General features: G+C 38.5%; 1 protein-coding gene across 6 annotated transcripts in view; it reads right to left on the bottom strand.

The window, feature by feature from the left end:
- Nucleotides 1-17,316, bottom strand: part of AP3B1 (adaptor related protein complex 3 subunit beta 1) — a 161,602-nt gene that overhangs the window by 125,937 nt on the left and 18,349 nt on the right. For all 6 annotated transcript variants that reach the window (XM_080370906.1, XM_080370907.1, XM_080370908.1 and 3 more), the window contains exons 3-6: nt 15,666-15,740; nt 9,590-9,685; nt 7,104-7,264; nt 1,815-1,881 (exon numbers count right to left, since the gene is read on the bottom strand). In XM_080370906.1, the coding sequence (XP_080227032.1) occupies nt 1,815-1,881; nt 7,104-7,264; nt 9,590-9,685; nt 15,666-15,740 (399 nt within the window). The remainder of the gene's footprint in view (nt 1-1,814; nt 1,882-7,103; nt 7,265-9,589; nt 9,686-15,665; nt 15,741-17,316) is intronic.

The following is a 17,316-nucleotide window of genomic DNA, read 5'->3' as shown; positions in this document are numbered from 1 at the left end:
TAGATCACAAACAGCTGTGGAGTCTGGGGTGAAAGAGCATGTATCAATTCTCAGGTTTGATTTAGAGAGTCCTGAAGAGAGCTTTGTATGATTCCTTTTCAGAATAATAATTCTTCATGTTGCTTCCTGAAAAAAATAAAACTTCTCAAGCTGGGATGTCTCAACTCAGGCTGGAATCAGGTCTTGCTAGGGAACAGACCAAGAAGAATCAGAGGGAGGAAAAAGTTGCAGTTAACCATATTATGTCTCCAAAGAGGCCCAAGAAGACCCAGCTCTAGACAAAACAGCATAACTTTGACCATTGCTTCAGCTGATATCTCCATAAATACAATGTCCATTATTCAGAGTCACAGACGCACTGCAATTGTGGCACATACTAAGCAATGAGCATTAATCCTCTTATAAGTTAACTCCAAATGCCAGGATCAGTGTGCTGGGGAAAAAGGTGGTCCAAACTTACTCTGTACTTTCTTCCTTTAACATTTTCTTAAGAGTAAGTTGTAAATGACTAGTAGTTGGATAACCTGCCATTTACCATAAGCAATAAGGACCCAGAAACAGAGTAAGAACTCCAATATTTTATTTTCCTGTCATGAGCAATAAAAAGAAACAGAGATGGCTTCTCATGCCTCTATGCCTCCACAGGTATAAAGAATCTAATCTCACATTCACAGACTACACGCACACCAAGAGCATGAACCACGAAAAGAAAATACACAAAAACAACAGTGGGGAGGGGCAACTCCACAGAAGCACAAAGGCCTCTGACAAATGAGTACAGGTTAAGCCTGGATGCAGTCAGGGAACTAACTGACTGATTTACTGTCTGCTGAGGTATTAAGCCCTGACTTCTCCTTCAGTAACCCTTCAGTGGAAGTTGCAAGATGTGTTTTAGAGAACAGTACCATTTATGTCCTGAACACCTGGACTGTATTAGAACAACAGACAACATACTCCTGTGTGTTACAAAAACACTCGGCAAACAGGAGAGGAAGCAACACACTATTTGGTACCTAGTAATACTTCCATTTACATTACATTCCCTAAAGTAGTAATCTGAAGAAGAATAATACAAGAGTTTTAATTTACAAAACTCTGTTTTGTATTTTAATTCTGTCTTTCACTCTTTGCTTCATTACTCTTCTGGCTTAGACTTGGGAAACTTATTTGTAGGGTACAGGAATAAAAATAAGGTGCGTGACCATTGTGAGACACCCAGGAGTTCATACGAAAATTCGTATCTATATAGGGGAACCAAGATACAAGTGTTAAATTTACAGAAATTGTCCAAGGACATTGGTTTTATTTAACAGATTGCAAGTGAGGATATTTGCAAGAACAAACAAGTGCACAGCAATTATCATTGTTTAACACATGTACACACTACAGGGCAGGCTGACACCAACAGGCATACTGTGCATCATACAGAAGTAACTTACTCTTACAGTACCGCAAACAAATTGGTGTACCTAGCTGACTTCCCAATGTAAAAGTATTTATACATAGATAACTGTACAGCAATTCATATATTTGTATAACTTTATCAAAATTAAGTTTAAAGAAGCATACATAAACCTTGCTAACAAAACCAGATTAAGAATACCCATGATGCAAGTAAAAATAGAAGCCATTAAAGGAGATGGTCACTATTACAGTCATAGCATAAAGCACAAATACACAATGATAATTCCATCTAAAAACATATAAAATCACATCAGAAATGGTCAGGAAAGTGTATGATGTACTGCTGAATGACAGCCTCAGGAGTAAACTCTAAAAATTATACACATATGTAATAGCATATTGTTTCTTACCGTACTTCTATCCTTCAACAGCTTTTCTATCACTTCAATTAACATGTCCTTTTGCTCTGGATCAAGACTAAAAGGAAAAATAAAAATTATTTTTACTCGTTTGGTCAGACATATCCAAAAATCAAAAGAAGTTAGGTTTGTTGACCTTTAGACGCAAGCTGGGAACCAAGTACATTGACAAAACCACTTCTAGAAAAAATCAAGTATTCCAAAGAACTGCTTATAAAAGAACTTGACTGAAAGTAAAATTAATAATGGAACACAGAACTGAATTGAATGAGTATAAAATTAAATAATAAAGATTATCTTTATATTATACCACTTATGTGTGTTCCATAAGAATATTAATACCTAAACTCATAAAAATTTTACAATTTAAGAAACATTAAGACAGGCCAGCCCATTAGGGAGAATTTGACTGAGCTTCAGATGTTAAGTCACAAGGATCTCATGCTTTTGTAGAAAGGAATTTCAGCATGAATGAATTCAGCAGCGAATGAACATTAGGCCAAAGCAGAACTAATCATACCTTTATTATCTAATTATCAATATAATGCTTCAAGTAAAACACTTTGTTAACTTCACTAATTTTAGTCAGAAGTATGGGAACTCAAAAACTTGGACACTGTATTCAAGTGTACCTACACAAAGTTGGTGTGCAAGCTGATGAAAAAGACTACTTGAAGTCCTATATAAATAGGGAAAACAAAGGAAAAACAAATGGTTGCAAACAAAAATCTTTGTCTCATAATTTTCACATTCAAAAAAGCAGAGAAAAAATTACCAGAAGGTATGCATTATTGTAAAACTTGCTTCTTAGGTAAGTAAAGGACCAATTTTTCATTCCAGCTGCTTCTCCATTATGGATCTAAGAGGCATGGAATAATTCAGAGCCAAGGCAGAAGAAAATACAGAAGTGTAGTATAGTAGGTGCAAAGATCCATACAGATGTGTAGCCCTATGCCTTTGAAAAGCCACTTCAGTGTGGATACAATTACAGGTAAGGAATTATTTGGCCATTAATAAGTTTCAGTTTTAATGCCGAGTGATGAACTGCCCTAATGCACAGTGTATCCTTTCCAGCTATAGATTCACAAAGTGAGTATCTATCTGCACACCACGTCACTAAGGCTCTAATTCCTAGCAATACTAGAACATACTAAATGGATATCAAGACTTCATTAGAAGCCACCACCATCAGCAAAGCAACATCAGTGTTCCAAAAGTACTTCCACAATCACGTTTTGTTTCAACTTCTATTTTTGTCAAAATAGATTTACTGGATCTTCTACTAAGGACCAAAACCTTCACAGGAAAAGCAAAAAGTCTTTCTAATAGGACTTATTTCAAATTGAATTTTATACCAGTTTTGAAAAAGAGAGACAGGAGTGAGTATTTATTACTCAGAAACTTTGAAAAATGCCAATTTTGTTATATGATCAAGAAAATCTTCAGTAAGGGCTTTGATAACCAAGTTCACATTCCTCCCACTCCTCTTTTCTGATGTTTTAGATAAGGAAGGCAGCATTCTTGGAGAGAAAATAAAAGAACAGGCTAAAGAGCTCAGAGTGATAAGCTCCCACTATGGTATCTACTAGTAATAGTATGGAATCTGTTAATACTACTGATGGGACTTAAAAAGCCCTTTTCCAAATCTTGTTGCAAGCGGGTGCAAGTACATGGCAGCATTTTCTACTGTTAGACAGAAGATACTAATAGCTTTGAAATGCACTCTATGTGAAATAAGCAAGAGGTCTGACACTTTCAATGATAAAATTTCTCCAATATACCTGGTAACGTTGATTGTATCGTCCATACTATGCCTGAAATCTTTTGTTTGATATGTAAGCTTCCTGCTCTTAGAATTGATGAACCACTAATGAACAAGTTCTTTAGGTCAGACATCCATTCAAACACCATGACACTAACTGCAAGGAAGACTGGAGTACTGAACCTGCATTCAGAAGTCTGACTGGAGCGCGAACAGAACTACAGGACTATCAAACAGGTAAGGAAGTCATGGAAACCAGAAAGTAAATAGAGCATACAGGCACTATCAGAATAAACTGTTATTTCTTCTTACTCAAATGCTTGCAGAAGACTGAGTAATTAGATGTTGACTGATCTTCACATCAAAAACCCATCTCCTCCAGAATTCTGGTTTTCATCAACTTCAGAGTGAGTCTTCTGAAATTACCTGCTCATTAAATAGGCCAAAACCCAGCCCTGCCACTAGTATATGATCTGTATCAGTGAGCTGCAAAGCTACAAGTTGTGACCCTTGTCGAAATATCTGCTGAGACTGCCTGTTACAGACTTTTATTTGAAGCCATGCCAACTGGGCCTACCTGTGGACAGGTTCATTTGATAGCCCCTTCACCAGTTACCAGTACTGCTGCTACTTCAAGTGATTCAGAAAACTATACTCTCTCCCTGTATCCTGAGGTAAACCAGTGCTATCAGATAGGGAATTTGTACAAGTATATTATGAAAACTCGACAATAAAAGTTTTCTGCTTTCTACACGCAGTTCCCAAATCCTGCTACCATGACAGAACCTCACTCACAAGTAACCATGAAGCTTATTCTAGTTCAGGTAAGGCGGAATTTGCAGCTACAGCAGTTTGAAAACTTGCATTATGACAACTAGAATGTCTGCATGAAGCAAAAACTTGTGAAGAACGTACAGGCCCTCTAAACACAGAGCTGCAGTTTCATTAGTTTTCCTTTGCTATGTGAGCTAGATGTCCATTTTACCACCAGTCAGGAATTCATAGAAGCTACAAGGGAGCGAGGCCAGCTACTCCAGATTAAGCTGCTGTACTTTTCACCATGAAAAAATACCTTTTTATTGTATTTGCAAGGATGACTTCAAAATCTTGCCACTAATATCATATAAGCACAGGATACCATATGAACTAGAGATAAAAGCCGTTAAGTTTTATTTATAGATGCAATCATATCTGGAGATTGGAGGAAAGACAGAGAAAAGGTCTCTCAATAATCAAGCTAGGTTTCAGCATGTTCCAGTTTTACACCAATCACTAATAAGCTCTTTAATCAGAACTAGTAAAATAAATTTTGCCTGTCATGAAGAGATGAAATAGAAGCATCAATTTAAGTTAAAATTCCATGGAATAGCCTGCTGTTCAGATACTGCTGTGCCTTGCTGACACTTAACAGACCACTACTAATGAACTCCTCCAAATAGTTTTGATACTATCAAGAAGTCAAAGGACATTCTGTGTATGGAGAAAAAATTCAGGCCAAAAAAAAATCTGTTGCGTGCTAGAACCAGATGCTAACAAAACCCAAACTATTCCGATAGCTGAAGAAAATTTAATGGATTAAAATCCATTCCCTCTTGTTGGGTTACATGATAAAAGGTGGTCTGCACACAGGGGGGAACCTCCAATAACATCTTGACCCAGCTACTCCCAGGGCCATCACATGAGAGCACTCAGCTCATCTGAAAAAAAACACAACAAAGGAGTCCTTGCTCAGGTTCTTGGAACACTGACACAAAAAAGCCTGCCCTGAGATAAACTATAATGACTGAGAGAGGCTCTCCAAACAACCTTTCAGACTTAGGGGTGTTACTAGCTACAGGGCTATGAGACTTACTATGCAATGCCAAAAAGAACATTTTGGGATTGTACAAGACTTACTATGCGAGAAATGAAAGACAGGGCAAGGGAGGGAACCAGATGATTTTGGGATAAAAAAGCACAGGAAAATAGAGGGATAGGTGCATAAAAGGAGTGGGTCGTATGTAAATGCTTTGCTGTTTGGCCTGCTTCTTTGACCATACTCTGCACCTGACAACTACCACCTGTTCTGTTCTCATTAAATTCTGTTTTCCTGGGTGAAGCAGTCTCTGTTCTGTGTGCATGTGTGATATGGAGGTCTAAGCTCCAGCAACTGGTCAGGCCATGGGTTACAGGGACCCATATAACTGCAGTACCAGCAACTGGAGCAAGTAGGTATGTCAGCATGTGATTGCTAGAGAGTATCAAGCCAGACCAGGTGGTTTGGGAAGCCAGCTACCAAAGTGGGGACACGTGCGTGTGTGTCTCTTGAGTGAGACCACTGGAGACTCTGGTACCAGAAGGATCCAGACATCCACATCAACTACTGCATGGACTGTAAGGTCTGGAGGTTAACTGAGATACCCATTTGTGCATCTCAGTCTCTCTATTTCTCTTCCCTCATTCTTTCTACCCAGTGGGAGACAACTGGAGACAAGGGGATATATGTGCCAGTTACTGCATAGTCTTGAGTGTCTAATCCAGCTACTGTGAGATTCATAGTGTTTGAGTGAAAGGGTGGGGCCCTCTATATGTCTGACTGGAGGCATCTGTAACAGCAAGTGCAGTGGGGTTGCAAGCATTGTGTGCTTGTAGGTGCCAGTGCCAGCAACTGGAGATCCAAGATCAGTTACTAGAAAGACTGAGCATCTAGGATCATTACTGGGGGATCCGTTTTGTACCTATACAGGTCCACTAATGGGCCGTATCAGCCAGAGCATGCAATACGATAAGGCTGCTGGTGTTTATTTTGTCTGCATGAATGCTTTTTTCTGTCTGTGCTGATCTGTACAGCTGGCTGCGTGCACGTGTGTTGTATGTGTGTATATGCCCATTAGAAATACATGTTCAGCCCCACTACCAGTTGGTCTGAGGGAGCACAGAACTGCAGCAGACTCAGGCTACCTGATTCAGAATGCGTAACACCTCTCACCTTCCTCCTCTTGGCACAGGCAAAATAAACAGGAAGTAGTAGAATAAATTACTGTTTTGGAAAGGTGCAGGTTCTGTTGTCCCCACCTGTGTAAACCAGTACCCACCACTTCCTAAGAACATTTCCACGGCAACAATTTCTGACGAGGGAACAGGAAGATTTGGATCTGCACAGATAAAACTTCGACAAGTTCCTATTCGTCATCTGTACAGCATACTACTGCAAATGACTTCAGGATGAAGATACAGATGCAAAACCCAGAAATCTTCAAAATAGTTGCTACATAGATGACAATAAGTAGTATATTAAAAGCAAAACATAGTGTATCAGTTACTTTTTGTATCTCTTGGTAGTTATGCTGTTACTGTAGCAAGCAACTTGCCTGAATTCCACCCAAATCAGCTGAGTGAGGGAATGTCTACACACAATTTATACTTTTTAAGAAACTGATCAGATATATCTGAGACATGCCAACCCCTCCAGTAGTCTTAACAAACATAGTCCACAACTACCTTAAAATTGCTTTTCAGTATTTGTCAGAATCACTTACCTGTACAGTTTTTGGATTGCATGGGCTGCATTCTTCCTTACATAAGGAGATAAATCAGAAGAGGCTTCCTTAATAGCAAGCATCATAATGGGAACAATAATTGGGACACGGATACTGGATAAAACTCTTAAAGCACTTGCACGGATTAGCTGATTAGGATCCTAAAGAATGGGAGGGGAGAAATAAAGTAAGATAGTGCAGAGCTGCATCATTAAAATTCCCTGCAGAGGTTACACTAATTAGTGGCTGCACATTAAAATACATACATCTGACTATTAGTCAGGCTTGCCATCTAAGGCCACACTAATAAAAAAATATGCCAAACTTCACACAAACTTTAAACCAACCCCAAAAAGGTAAAAGAAAGTAAGAAAGAAAACACTGAAACATGAAAATCTGGCAAAGGAAAACATTAATGCAATTCACTTTCCCAAGCAAGATATGGGAATGATGGATAAAAATAGACTAGTATTTTACTTAATGATCTGAAACATTTTCTGTAATCCAAGTGGAATTCAGTTAGTCTGAAAAATACACCTAGTTCAGTGTTATTATTTTTCATATTTAATCTTTTATGTTTATATTATTGTAGATAATATACATTTTATTTTTATATTTCTGAATTAATATATGTATTTATATATTAAATATAAGAACTGTGACATGAAAATGTGGTTCTCAGTTGCGACACTCCCACTCAAGTTCTTGACATCTCCATTTTACACTTTACTGCAATATATAAACTGAAGCCTTGTAACAATTTAGTTTTCTTGAGACTACATCAAAACATTAAACTAAATGTAAACTTTCTTGTACTTCCTACTCTCCCTTCTGTTATCCCAGTCCCTGCTCCCCTTTTATAATGCTAGGGTTAGCTTGGGCACCCAATAGTAGCACAAAACATCTGTGCCTGGGGGAACTGTTTTGTAAACTTCACCTGTCAATCATGGGCTCAGGACACACGGGAAAAATGTTGCTAAATGCTCTGAAGTCTAGCAAACTGGAATTGCAGCAGCATTAATTTAGTGTACTATCTGCCAAAAGAGCACTTCCCAAAGAACATTTCTTCCAAGGACTAAGAGTTGCCAACATGGGGTTTCAGACTGGTATTACTTAATGATCAGTTCACCTAAGCTCTCTAAATTCCTACCTCTTAGCAACTGCTGAGTAGTATCTGGATGGTGAAAGCACTTAGTCTGACAGGTTCCGCAAAACCAAGTTGTTCTTACCAGAGTTTGCAAAGCTCATCTCCAATCACACAAGTTTAAAATACCTTAAAAAGTTATTTTAGAAAGAGGGAGAAAAAAATCTCCACATATAAAACTGGATTATAATCTTTTTTATAAAAACAGGAACAAAATATTACAAAAAATATGAACAAAGAGAATTGATTACATTTGCCCATCCTCCATAGCAGGCTTGGTAATTTCCTTAGCTGCTGAAAATCCCAGCTTGCTTGGAGCCTACCTCCCTGCCACCCACCACTTCGGAGCTACTCACAGCCACAACATCTGAGTTAACCCCTGTACTTTTGCTCCCACTAAAATTATGCCATGAGAAGTGTTTACTGTACATGTATCTCATTAAAAACATAGGATACAAAGTAATTTGAATTTTAGCTTTACATGGCAGTCACAGATAGTAAAGGTAGCACACATGACATTGAGATAAAAGCTGGAAGCAAAGGGGCAGAAACCTCACTAGTCAGTTTTGAGATGCTCCTATAGGTGCATACCTGGTGCTCTGCTTGCAGCATTTTCCAACAAGATGCAAGGTCTGCATCAGTGACATGACAGAAATTAATTATGAACCTAGAGCAACCTTACAAGAGTACAGAAAAATGAAAAAACCCAACCGTCTCTTATAAAAACTAGTCAGATTTAAGGGTAGACACTTAATCTTTCTTTCCTCCACAGTCACACTTCAAAGGCAATCCTAATCTTTGTTGTCTAATCCCATTCCCCATTGTGATCTGAAATTGAAATGAAACAGTACAAAATGCTATTTCTTCAGTGCTTTTAATAAAATGTAGAACATGCAACACATGCAATATGTTAGTTTAGATACAACTATCTTCCTTATGTTCCAATTCTCTGTTAACACACAAAGATCTTTTACACAAACTAAAGGAATATAAGTGGTCCAGGGTAATAGCAGGGTCTTCTTTCTACATATATAAACTACCTTGGAAAGACAAAAGGCATGACAGAAACTAAATGTTGGGCATGGAATTTCAGAGCACCAATCTGCTTCTTTTCTTTAGTGACATGATTTTACCTCATACAGGCTTAGTTGCTTGACAAGGTTTGAAGCAGCACAACATTACATCACAAACCTTTTTGTTTCTCAATGACATAACTTTAAATTGCTTTATCAGATGCAGATATTGACATGCTTTAGTTTACCAGACTACATTTACAGAAATATTGTTATTATGTGTTAATAGCTCAGAACTCTCTATGAAATATTGTTTAGTAGTCACTCACTTTTAAAGCACGTTGGAAAGTACTGATGGACAACAATGCTAGATCTTGCTGCTCCTCTGCGTAACGCATCAGATAAACATAAACAAGCTTTTTTATCTGAAAAGAAAAACACAGTAAACATCATTATCAAATTTCTAAAAAATTCCATATAACTAAGTCCTAGATGGTATGTTTTCATGAACACTTTCTTCTTTGAAGGAAGAGCTAATATATCACTGGAGCACTCACATGCTTCTCAAATGTCTTATTTACTGTAATTCTTTTAATAGAAACTAATTAATAATACAGTCAGATGAAGGCTAGTAACACAAAGTACTGCTTTATGTTATCAACTAGTGTCCTGGTTTCAGCTGGGTTAATTATCTTCTTAGAACCTAGTGTGGTGGTGTGTGTTGGCTTTGACATGAGACTTTTCAGTTCCTCATGCCCTACCAGTGAGAGGGCTGGAGGGGCACAAGGAACTGGGAGGGGACACAGCCAGGTCAGCTGACCAGAACTAGCCACAGAGGTGTTCCATACCATGCCTGGTATATATACCTGGGGGGTTGGCTGGGGCAGGCATATTGTTGCTCGAGGACTGGCTGGGCATCGGTTGATGGGTGGTGAACACTTGCATTGTGCACCTCGTGTTTCTTCCTTTCCCTCTGGATTTTATCCTTTCCCTCCCCCTTTTCATTATAACTGTTAACTGTCACCATTGTTATTCTTGTTTTTTCATTTTTATTCTATTTCAATTATTAAATTATTCTTATCTCAACCCTCGAGTTTTACATTCCTTTCCAACTCTCCTCCCTATCCCTCTGGGTGAGGGGGACTGAGCAAGCAGCTGCATGGTACTTAATTACCAGCCAGGGTTAAACCATGACAACTAGTAAATAAAGAATTGAATCATCTAAGAAGTTGACCTGTGGCAACTGATGACCTGAGCACTTGTCATGCTTTCTTTCTTATGGAAAAATAGATTAAACTGCAATAGCCAAAGATTCAACAAGCCCATTTTACTTCACCCTGAAACTCAAAATCAATTACTTGAACACATATGAAAGATAATACAACTTCCAGCTGAAGAAGTGTGGTAGCTTACACTATTCAAATCTGATGAAAAGCACTTCTGACTGTCTTGGACAAAAGCAAAGGGTATTAGATCCACCTTCACCCAACTACAAGCATTCAAAAGATGTAGCCAATATAAGCATAATACAAATGATGCAATGTTCAAAGATTAAGAAAACCTCAGTATGATTTGGTGGGAGGAGGTTATTCAATTTAGCTCACTTTACCCCCTCATGGCCACTGTATGTCCAGGAAGCAGTGAAAACATTTTTTACATTGGAGTTGTAAACTGACTATTGGGGTTTGTAATGGAAAATTCTGGAAGACCCTCAACTACAGCTGTGCTATAATTACTGTCACTATCAGAAGATGCATCTTTGTGCCAATTCTGGCAAAAAGCATAATATTAAATCACAGAAGGTTACATCATACTAAATTATTTGTTGCTCAGCTATAGACAAGCAGCAATCAACATTGACCACAAGAGGCCTATGCACTGAATGACTGCAGGTGTGTGAAGAAAGCCTCCTTTCCTTGAAACCACTCTGTGACTAGAAATGGAAACACTTAGAGCTTCGTGACTACACTATTCTTTTACCATTTACCTTCACTCAATGTTAAAATGCTCCTTTCTATAAAACTAATCATAACAGGGGCACATTAGGCTTGAGAAACACAGGCAGATTTGTTTAATTAGTTTATCAATATAAGCACATCAAACTCCATGAGTTATTGACCAAGACTTATTTTTGTTCTATACCACCAATTGTTTATTAGGTCACTTTTTGTATCCTTACCATCCATGACATGATGCACATAATCAAGCTGAGGTCAGCGTGTACTTATAAAAAGAAAAATCACAAGGCACTTCTGCGAACGCTAAGACACCCTTTGCTTCTCTCAAAACAAATTATAATAATAAACAATTGGTAGTATAGAACTTGTCATCTAACTAACCTTGATAAAGAAGTTAGCTGGCTTTAAATGCCCCGATTTCTTTCCAGTGTAACAGTCTCTTCCCTCACAAATATGTTAGCACTAAATGGTAGAAAAACATGTCATGAGGGAACTTTAACTACAGCGTAGAGGAAGACGTGAATTCACTTAACTGTTTATTTGTTTTAAAATACAAGAAAAAAAGCCCATAAAACATGAACAGTTAAAGGCTTCTACTAATTAACATTAGGTTATGCGACAAAAACTTGTCTGCACGCCCACAAAGAGCACAGAGAGATACAGGAGGAGGGGTGTTCGCAAGTAATGCCCTGCCCTAGTTTCTCCCAAGCCCATGACACAAACCATCAGCCCTGACATGTAGAGACACAGCAGTAGGAAGGAATCCTGATTTAGGACTCAGAGGAAAGGACACCCTGTCAGACCCCTACCAGACGAGCCTCAGCTCCCACATCCAAACCCATCAAGAGTCAACACCAGAGCACCTTTCAGACTGAGGGGCTTTTTCTGTGTACAGGTGTGGGATGCAGATGAAAAGTAATTTAGCATTGCACAACACTTATCATGGGATGTTTGGGGAGGCATCAAAGTGATGGAGAAGCAGGGGGAATCTATTGCCTGAGGAAGAAAAAGTCAGGGAAATAGAGAGATAAGCAGATAAAAATGGCTGGACACATCTAAACAGTTTGCTGGCTGGTACATCTGTCCTTCCACACCCAGTATGTGATCAGCACAGTCTGTTTTATTTTCTCAATAAATTTAATTTTAAACTATTTTCCTCAGTGAGGCACTCTATTCAGTGTGAAGGTGTGTGTCTATGTGCCAGCAACTGCAGTCACACAACATGCTGGAGCACCCATGTGTCTGTGGGCACCAGCAACTAGAGAAACCAAAGTAAGGGGGCTTAAGTACGTCTCCAGGAACTGGAATGGGACCTTAAATCATAGGGGCCCCTATGTCCATGGTGGCCAACAAGTGAGGATCTGGCTGCCACCACCTGAGCCAGAGGCAACGACAGGCCAGAGGGCCCATTAGCATGTGTGCAAGCAATTGAAGAGACTGTATGTGAAACCAAGTGTAAGCCCATGTGTCTGTGGTGGCAGTGACTGGAATGGGTGCAGGTGTACCAGTGGATGAAGCTGCACTAGCTGTTGAGTAGGTGAAGTGGCCTGGGAAGAGGTAGCTACAGGTATGGGCATCTAAGGGTGAGACAACAGGAGAAATCGGCTATAGCATAAACCAGGGGAGTCCCATCCAGCTGCCAGATGCTTAGGAGCATCCCTCTAAGGGCATAACCACAGGGTGTTTGCTAGCAAAGGACATGGGGAGTTCTGGCCGGGTCCAGCTGTGTATGCACACACCTGTGTGTCTAAGAAAAAACCACAAGGGAGTAATTACTGGGGGACCAGGGGAGTCCTGGTTTACATGTGTTCATGTACAGCAGTGTGTACTAGCAACCGAAACAGGGCTGCAGCCTGAGGGGCTCCTATGTCCAGGTGCCAGCAACAGGGGTGACTTGGATCCAGGGGCCAGCCACTGGGCAGATCGTGTCTGAGACCAGCTGTCAGATGGATCCATACTGTGTGTATGTATATACAGTCCCACTAACGGACCTTCATCTTGAACTGCAAAGCTGCTGGTGCTGTTTGTGTTCACGTGAGTAGCCTGTGTCAACCCAGGTGGCTGCCTCTTTACACATGTATTTCATGTGTATATACACAAAACGTGTGCACGCGCACTCCCTACCAGCAATACACTCCCAGTCTCACTACTGCCTGGGCTGGAAGCCCGGACCTGAGGTAGCCTTGCCTCTGTCAGGCTAGTGGTTCAGCCCTAACAGTTAAAAATACTCAAGATGAGTAACACTGTCCAAGGCATTCCTTGTTGGTGTAAGGTATCTCTGTTCAAAACTGGACTTCAAGTACTAATAACTTACAAGCTAAAGAAGAGAATATTTAACTGGTCAGGTACAATTCCTTGCCCCATTTCCTTTTATCACTTATTATTAACAATATTACAATTCCTTAAAAATATTTTAATACAGTAAATTCTGAAAGACTCTGAATTATCATCTTTGCACACTTATGCCTCCTTGACTTACCATAGCTCACTATTTGGCCTCAGCCAAACATGCTTTCCTTCAAAGAACAGAAAACTCTTTTAAAGTAGTAGCCAAATCAGAATAACGTCTTTAAAGCTAAAATTAGATTCAAATTTTACTATTATGTGTAAAATGAGGAAGAAATCAGACCTATCTGTGACCTACTGTATCCCAGTACATTACCCAAAGACAGGAGTTAGCTGAAGTCATAATTGCAGGAAAGAATCTTCAGGGCCATAAGCTGGGGGAAAAACAACTTCTTGTTCCCATTAATAATAAAGACTGAAGTACATATTTCCAGGAGAGGAGGAAAGAACTGGAGCATGCATTCAATTGACTTCTCTTCCTAGAACCCAGTGCTTCAAACCACTATTTCCTGCATTTTTGCAAAATTATGATCCTGTACAGTAAGAAGTAACTAATATCATTGCATACTTGCTCTGCTTTCCTCAAACTGAAGCTTCTTGGGTGGAACTACAAGCTTATAGGTGTTATTTTCATCTAAATCTCATTTGTTAAGTCAACTACAACTCTGACACCTCTGCACTGGAGCTGACAGTGTATGCACAGTACTGGTAGTGAGCATCAGACTAATATGTTCTTTATAAAACCTCTGCTTGTACAGTTTTTTAATGCAGATGCTGCTTTAGATTTCCTGGAGCCACAAAGTAAGCCTGTGGATTTTAACACAATATAGTTGAATGCAATCTCCATTTTTTTAACTTCCTGGAAATTTGAATTTTCACTAGTTCAAGACAGATTTTTTCTTCCTCTTTTTCTTGTATCTTATTTCTTTTTGTAAGAAAGCAGAAGCGAGCTACTTTGTGTCTGACACCTGACATTGGGGCAAAAATAGACATAGATGCTGCTAAAATAAAGTGGATGATAAACAGCCTGAAAGAAAAACTTAGATTTCTGCTATTATCTATGGAAATCCTGACAGTTATTACACACATCATCTTTTAATTAAAAGTCACACAATTTAGTGCAAGTTCAATAAACTTAGTCAAGCAACTTGTCTCAAGAAATTAACTCCTATTGCAGATGATTCTGACTCAGGTTTTTCATCAGCTGCTTTTATAGGAAGTTTAAACTGTTCTTGTCTGCCCCTTCATATACTCCTTTAATAATTCTTCATTCAAAATAAATGAATAAGGGCATATTCCCAAGCTGCACATATGGCTTCGCTTTAAAGTCTCCATGTCTTACAAAACACAAAAATAATCCAAAGATTTGAGATTACACTGCATATTAGCAAAAATTTCTTCTCTGCTCAAAATGGGACCTATACCCTCCCACAGCTCAAACAGCCACATCTCTCCAGAAGATTCTGGGATCTGAAGGCTACTTTATCTTCTGGAATCACAGGCATTCACATTAATAAAGCATTAAACAAATTCTCTAAATTACCAAAAGAACCAACACTTAAGTACTGTGATACAAAATATTAAACACACTTCATTGGTAACATCATGTCGTCTAGCCATGAATTCACACAGTCCTCTGAGTTAGCAATTTCACTCTGCAATCCTAGCACTGAGACACTTCCTTCATAAATATACATTAGAACAGTGAACTTTCTTATCCAAGCCTTACGTCTCAGCCTTGACCTGCAACAGACACGTTCACATACAGAGCACAACCCCTACTCAAAGTTTGTAAGCAGCACCACACCTCCAATGAACTGTAGTTAGTAACTCTTGTCAGAATTCCCACCACACTTCTACAAACTTTCTCTAATCTATTTTTTAAAATGTAAAAGTTATTATTCTTCCTTCCAAATCACCCAGTAGATTTCCTTTTACTCATTAAAGTATTACCATAATGCTGTCATTGAAATTAAACCCTGAAAAATTCTATGAAAAATTAGACATATTGAACACTGAAAAATGAAAAACTAGATACAATTAGCTAAAAGTTTCTAAATAGGTCTATCATAACAGTATTTTTACTGAACTATACAAATACCTCAATATTTTTACTGGCAACATTCTTCACAACAGCAGGAAATAACTCAGAAGCATTTTTTCCCTTTGCAATCATCTAAAAAAAAAAGAAAAGAGCAATTATATTATTACATTACTAAGTTACGGGGGGGTTAGGTTTTTTGTTTGGATTTTGGTTGGGGTTATTTTTTGGGGGGGGTGGTGGTGTCTTTTTTTTTTTTGAGAAAGAGGCAATTATTCCAGATTTTTATTTCAAACCTGACTTCTAGGAAGTTGAAGTTAAAGTCTGATTTTTTTGTTAACTATTAGACTTTACAGTACACTATCCATACAACAAAACCCCTGAGTGCTGGCTGGTTACAAGTTTGGAAGGGTGGAAGCAATAAACTGTACTTTATTATATCAGCCAAAATAATTTTAATGCTTTTAAAATTACTTAAAAAAAGATCTTGCTAATCTGAAAAGCTTCACAGAATCACCTCTAGGGAGCTGCTATAAAAAAAACCCAAACAACAAACAACAAAAAGAACAAACATCAGGAGAAGTTATGCAAGTTACTTTTATCGGAAACAATCCTGGTCTGCAACAGAACAAAGCAGAAAAAAAATCAAATAGATACCACACTTTTAAAACAAAGTTGTTTTCCATAGCAAGATCAGCACAAGAGGCCTTAAAGTGTTTATACAGACAAAAAAATACTAAGGTAAAAGCAAGATCAGTCAAACCACTGATTTTTTTGTTTTTCAAAAGGAAGAAAGTTTTCGTATTTAATCTCAGTGAAATCTGAAACTAAAGCATGTAATGAATAATAAAATTGTCCCAGTAAAGAGCACAAACATCAAAATTCCAGTTTTGCTTCAGCCCTTGTATGAACAGCTTCAGAATTAAGTTATATAAAAAAAAACCCCTAAGTACATTACATGGAATAAAATACTTCAGCATACACTACAGCTGTACTACTCCATTTCTTAGATCTAATTCCAGTGGAATGCCTGCCAGTACTTCATATGCAAGCTTCTGACCCTGGAATCTCATGAACATGTTACAGTGCTGCTGAACATGGACTCAGCACACTCAGCACACCCCCAGCTAAAGTCACAGGCAGGATCCAGTCAGCCAAACATCAAACTAATCAGAAAGGTCAAGAGCTCACCAAGATGAGCAAATATGCAGGGATCCAACACAGGAACATGAGCTTTGCAACTGTGGTTACCGCTCCTCATAATGATCGCACACTCTCACCATTACTCAACATTATATAGCTGATTAAACTTCATATTCCAAACTCACAGGTCTGCTTGTGTATTTAATTGATAAAACACTAAAGGGCATAAAGAACTAGGACCACATGTAACAAAAATTAAGGAAACACAAAAGCAGGCAATACCTTGACAAACTATATTTGGAGAGAGTTAGAAGACAGACACTAGAAGAAGAAAGAAGGTAGCTGTAGTTCAAGCTGTAAGCCTTTCAAAAGGGTTTGAGAGCAGCTGTCCAGCATGACATTCCAATTTAACCAACTTAACATTCTTGCTGCTCTATTAAAAGTACAGGAAATGACAAAACTAAGCAGCAAAAGCACTGTATATACTTCAAGGCTTTTAAACTAAGAATCTAACTTAAAACACTGCTGTCAGGACTGGGGGTGTGGTGTCTTTATAATTAATGCCAGA

Source organism: Falco punctatus (assembly GCF_963210335.1).
Source record: "Falco punctatus genome assembly, chromosome: Z".
Lineage (NCBI taxonomy): Eukaryota > Metazoa > Chordata > Aves > Falconiformes > Falconidae > Falco > Falco punctatus.
Note: the sequence above shows the minus strand (reverse complement) of the source record. Positions and strands in the feature narration are given on the sequence as shown.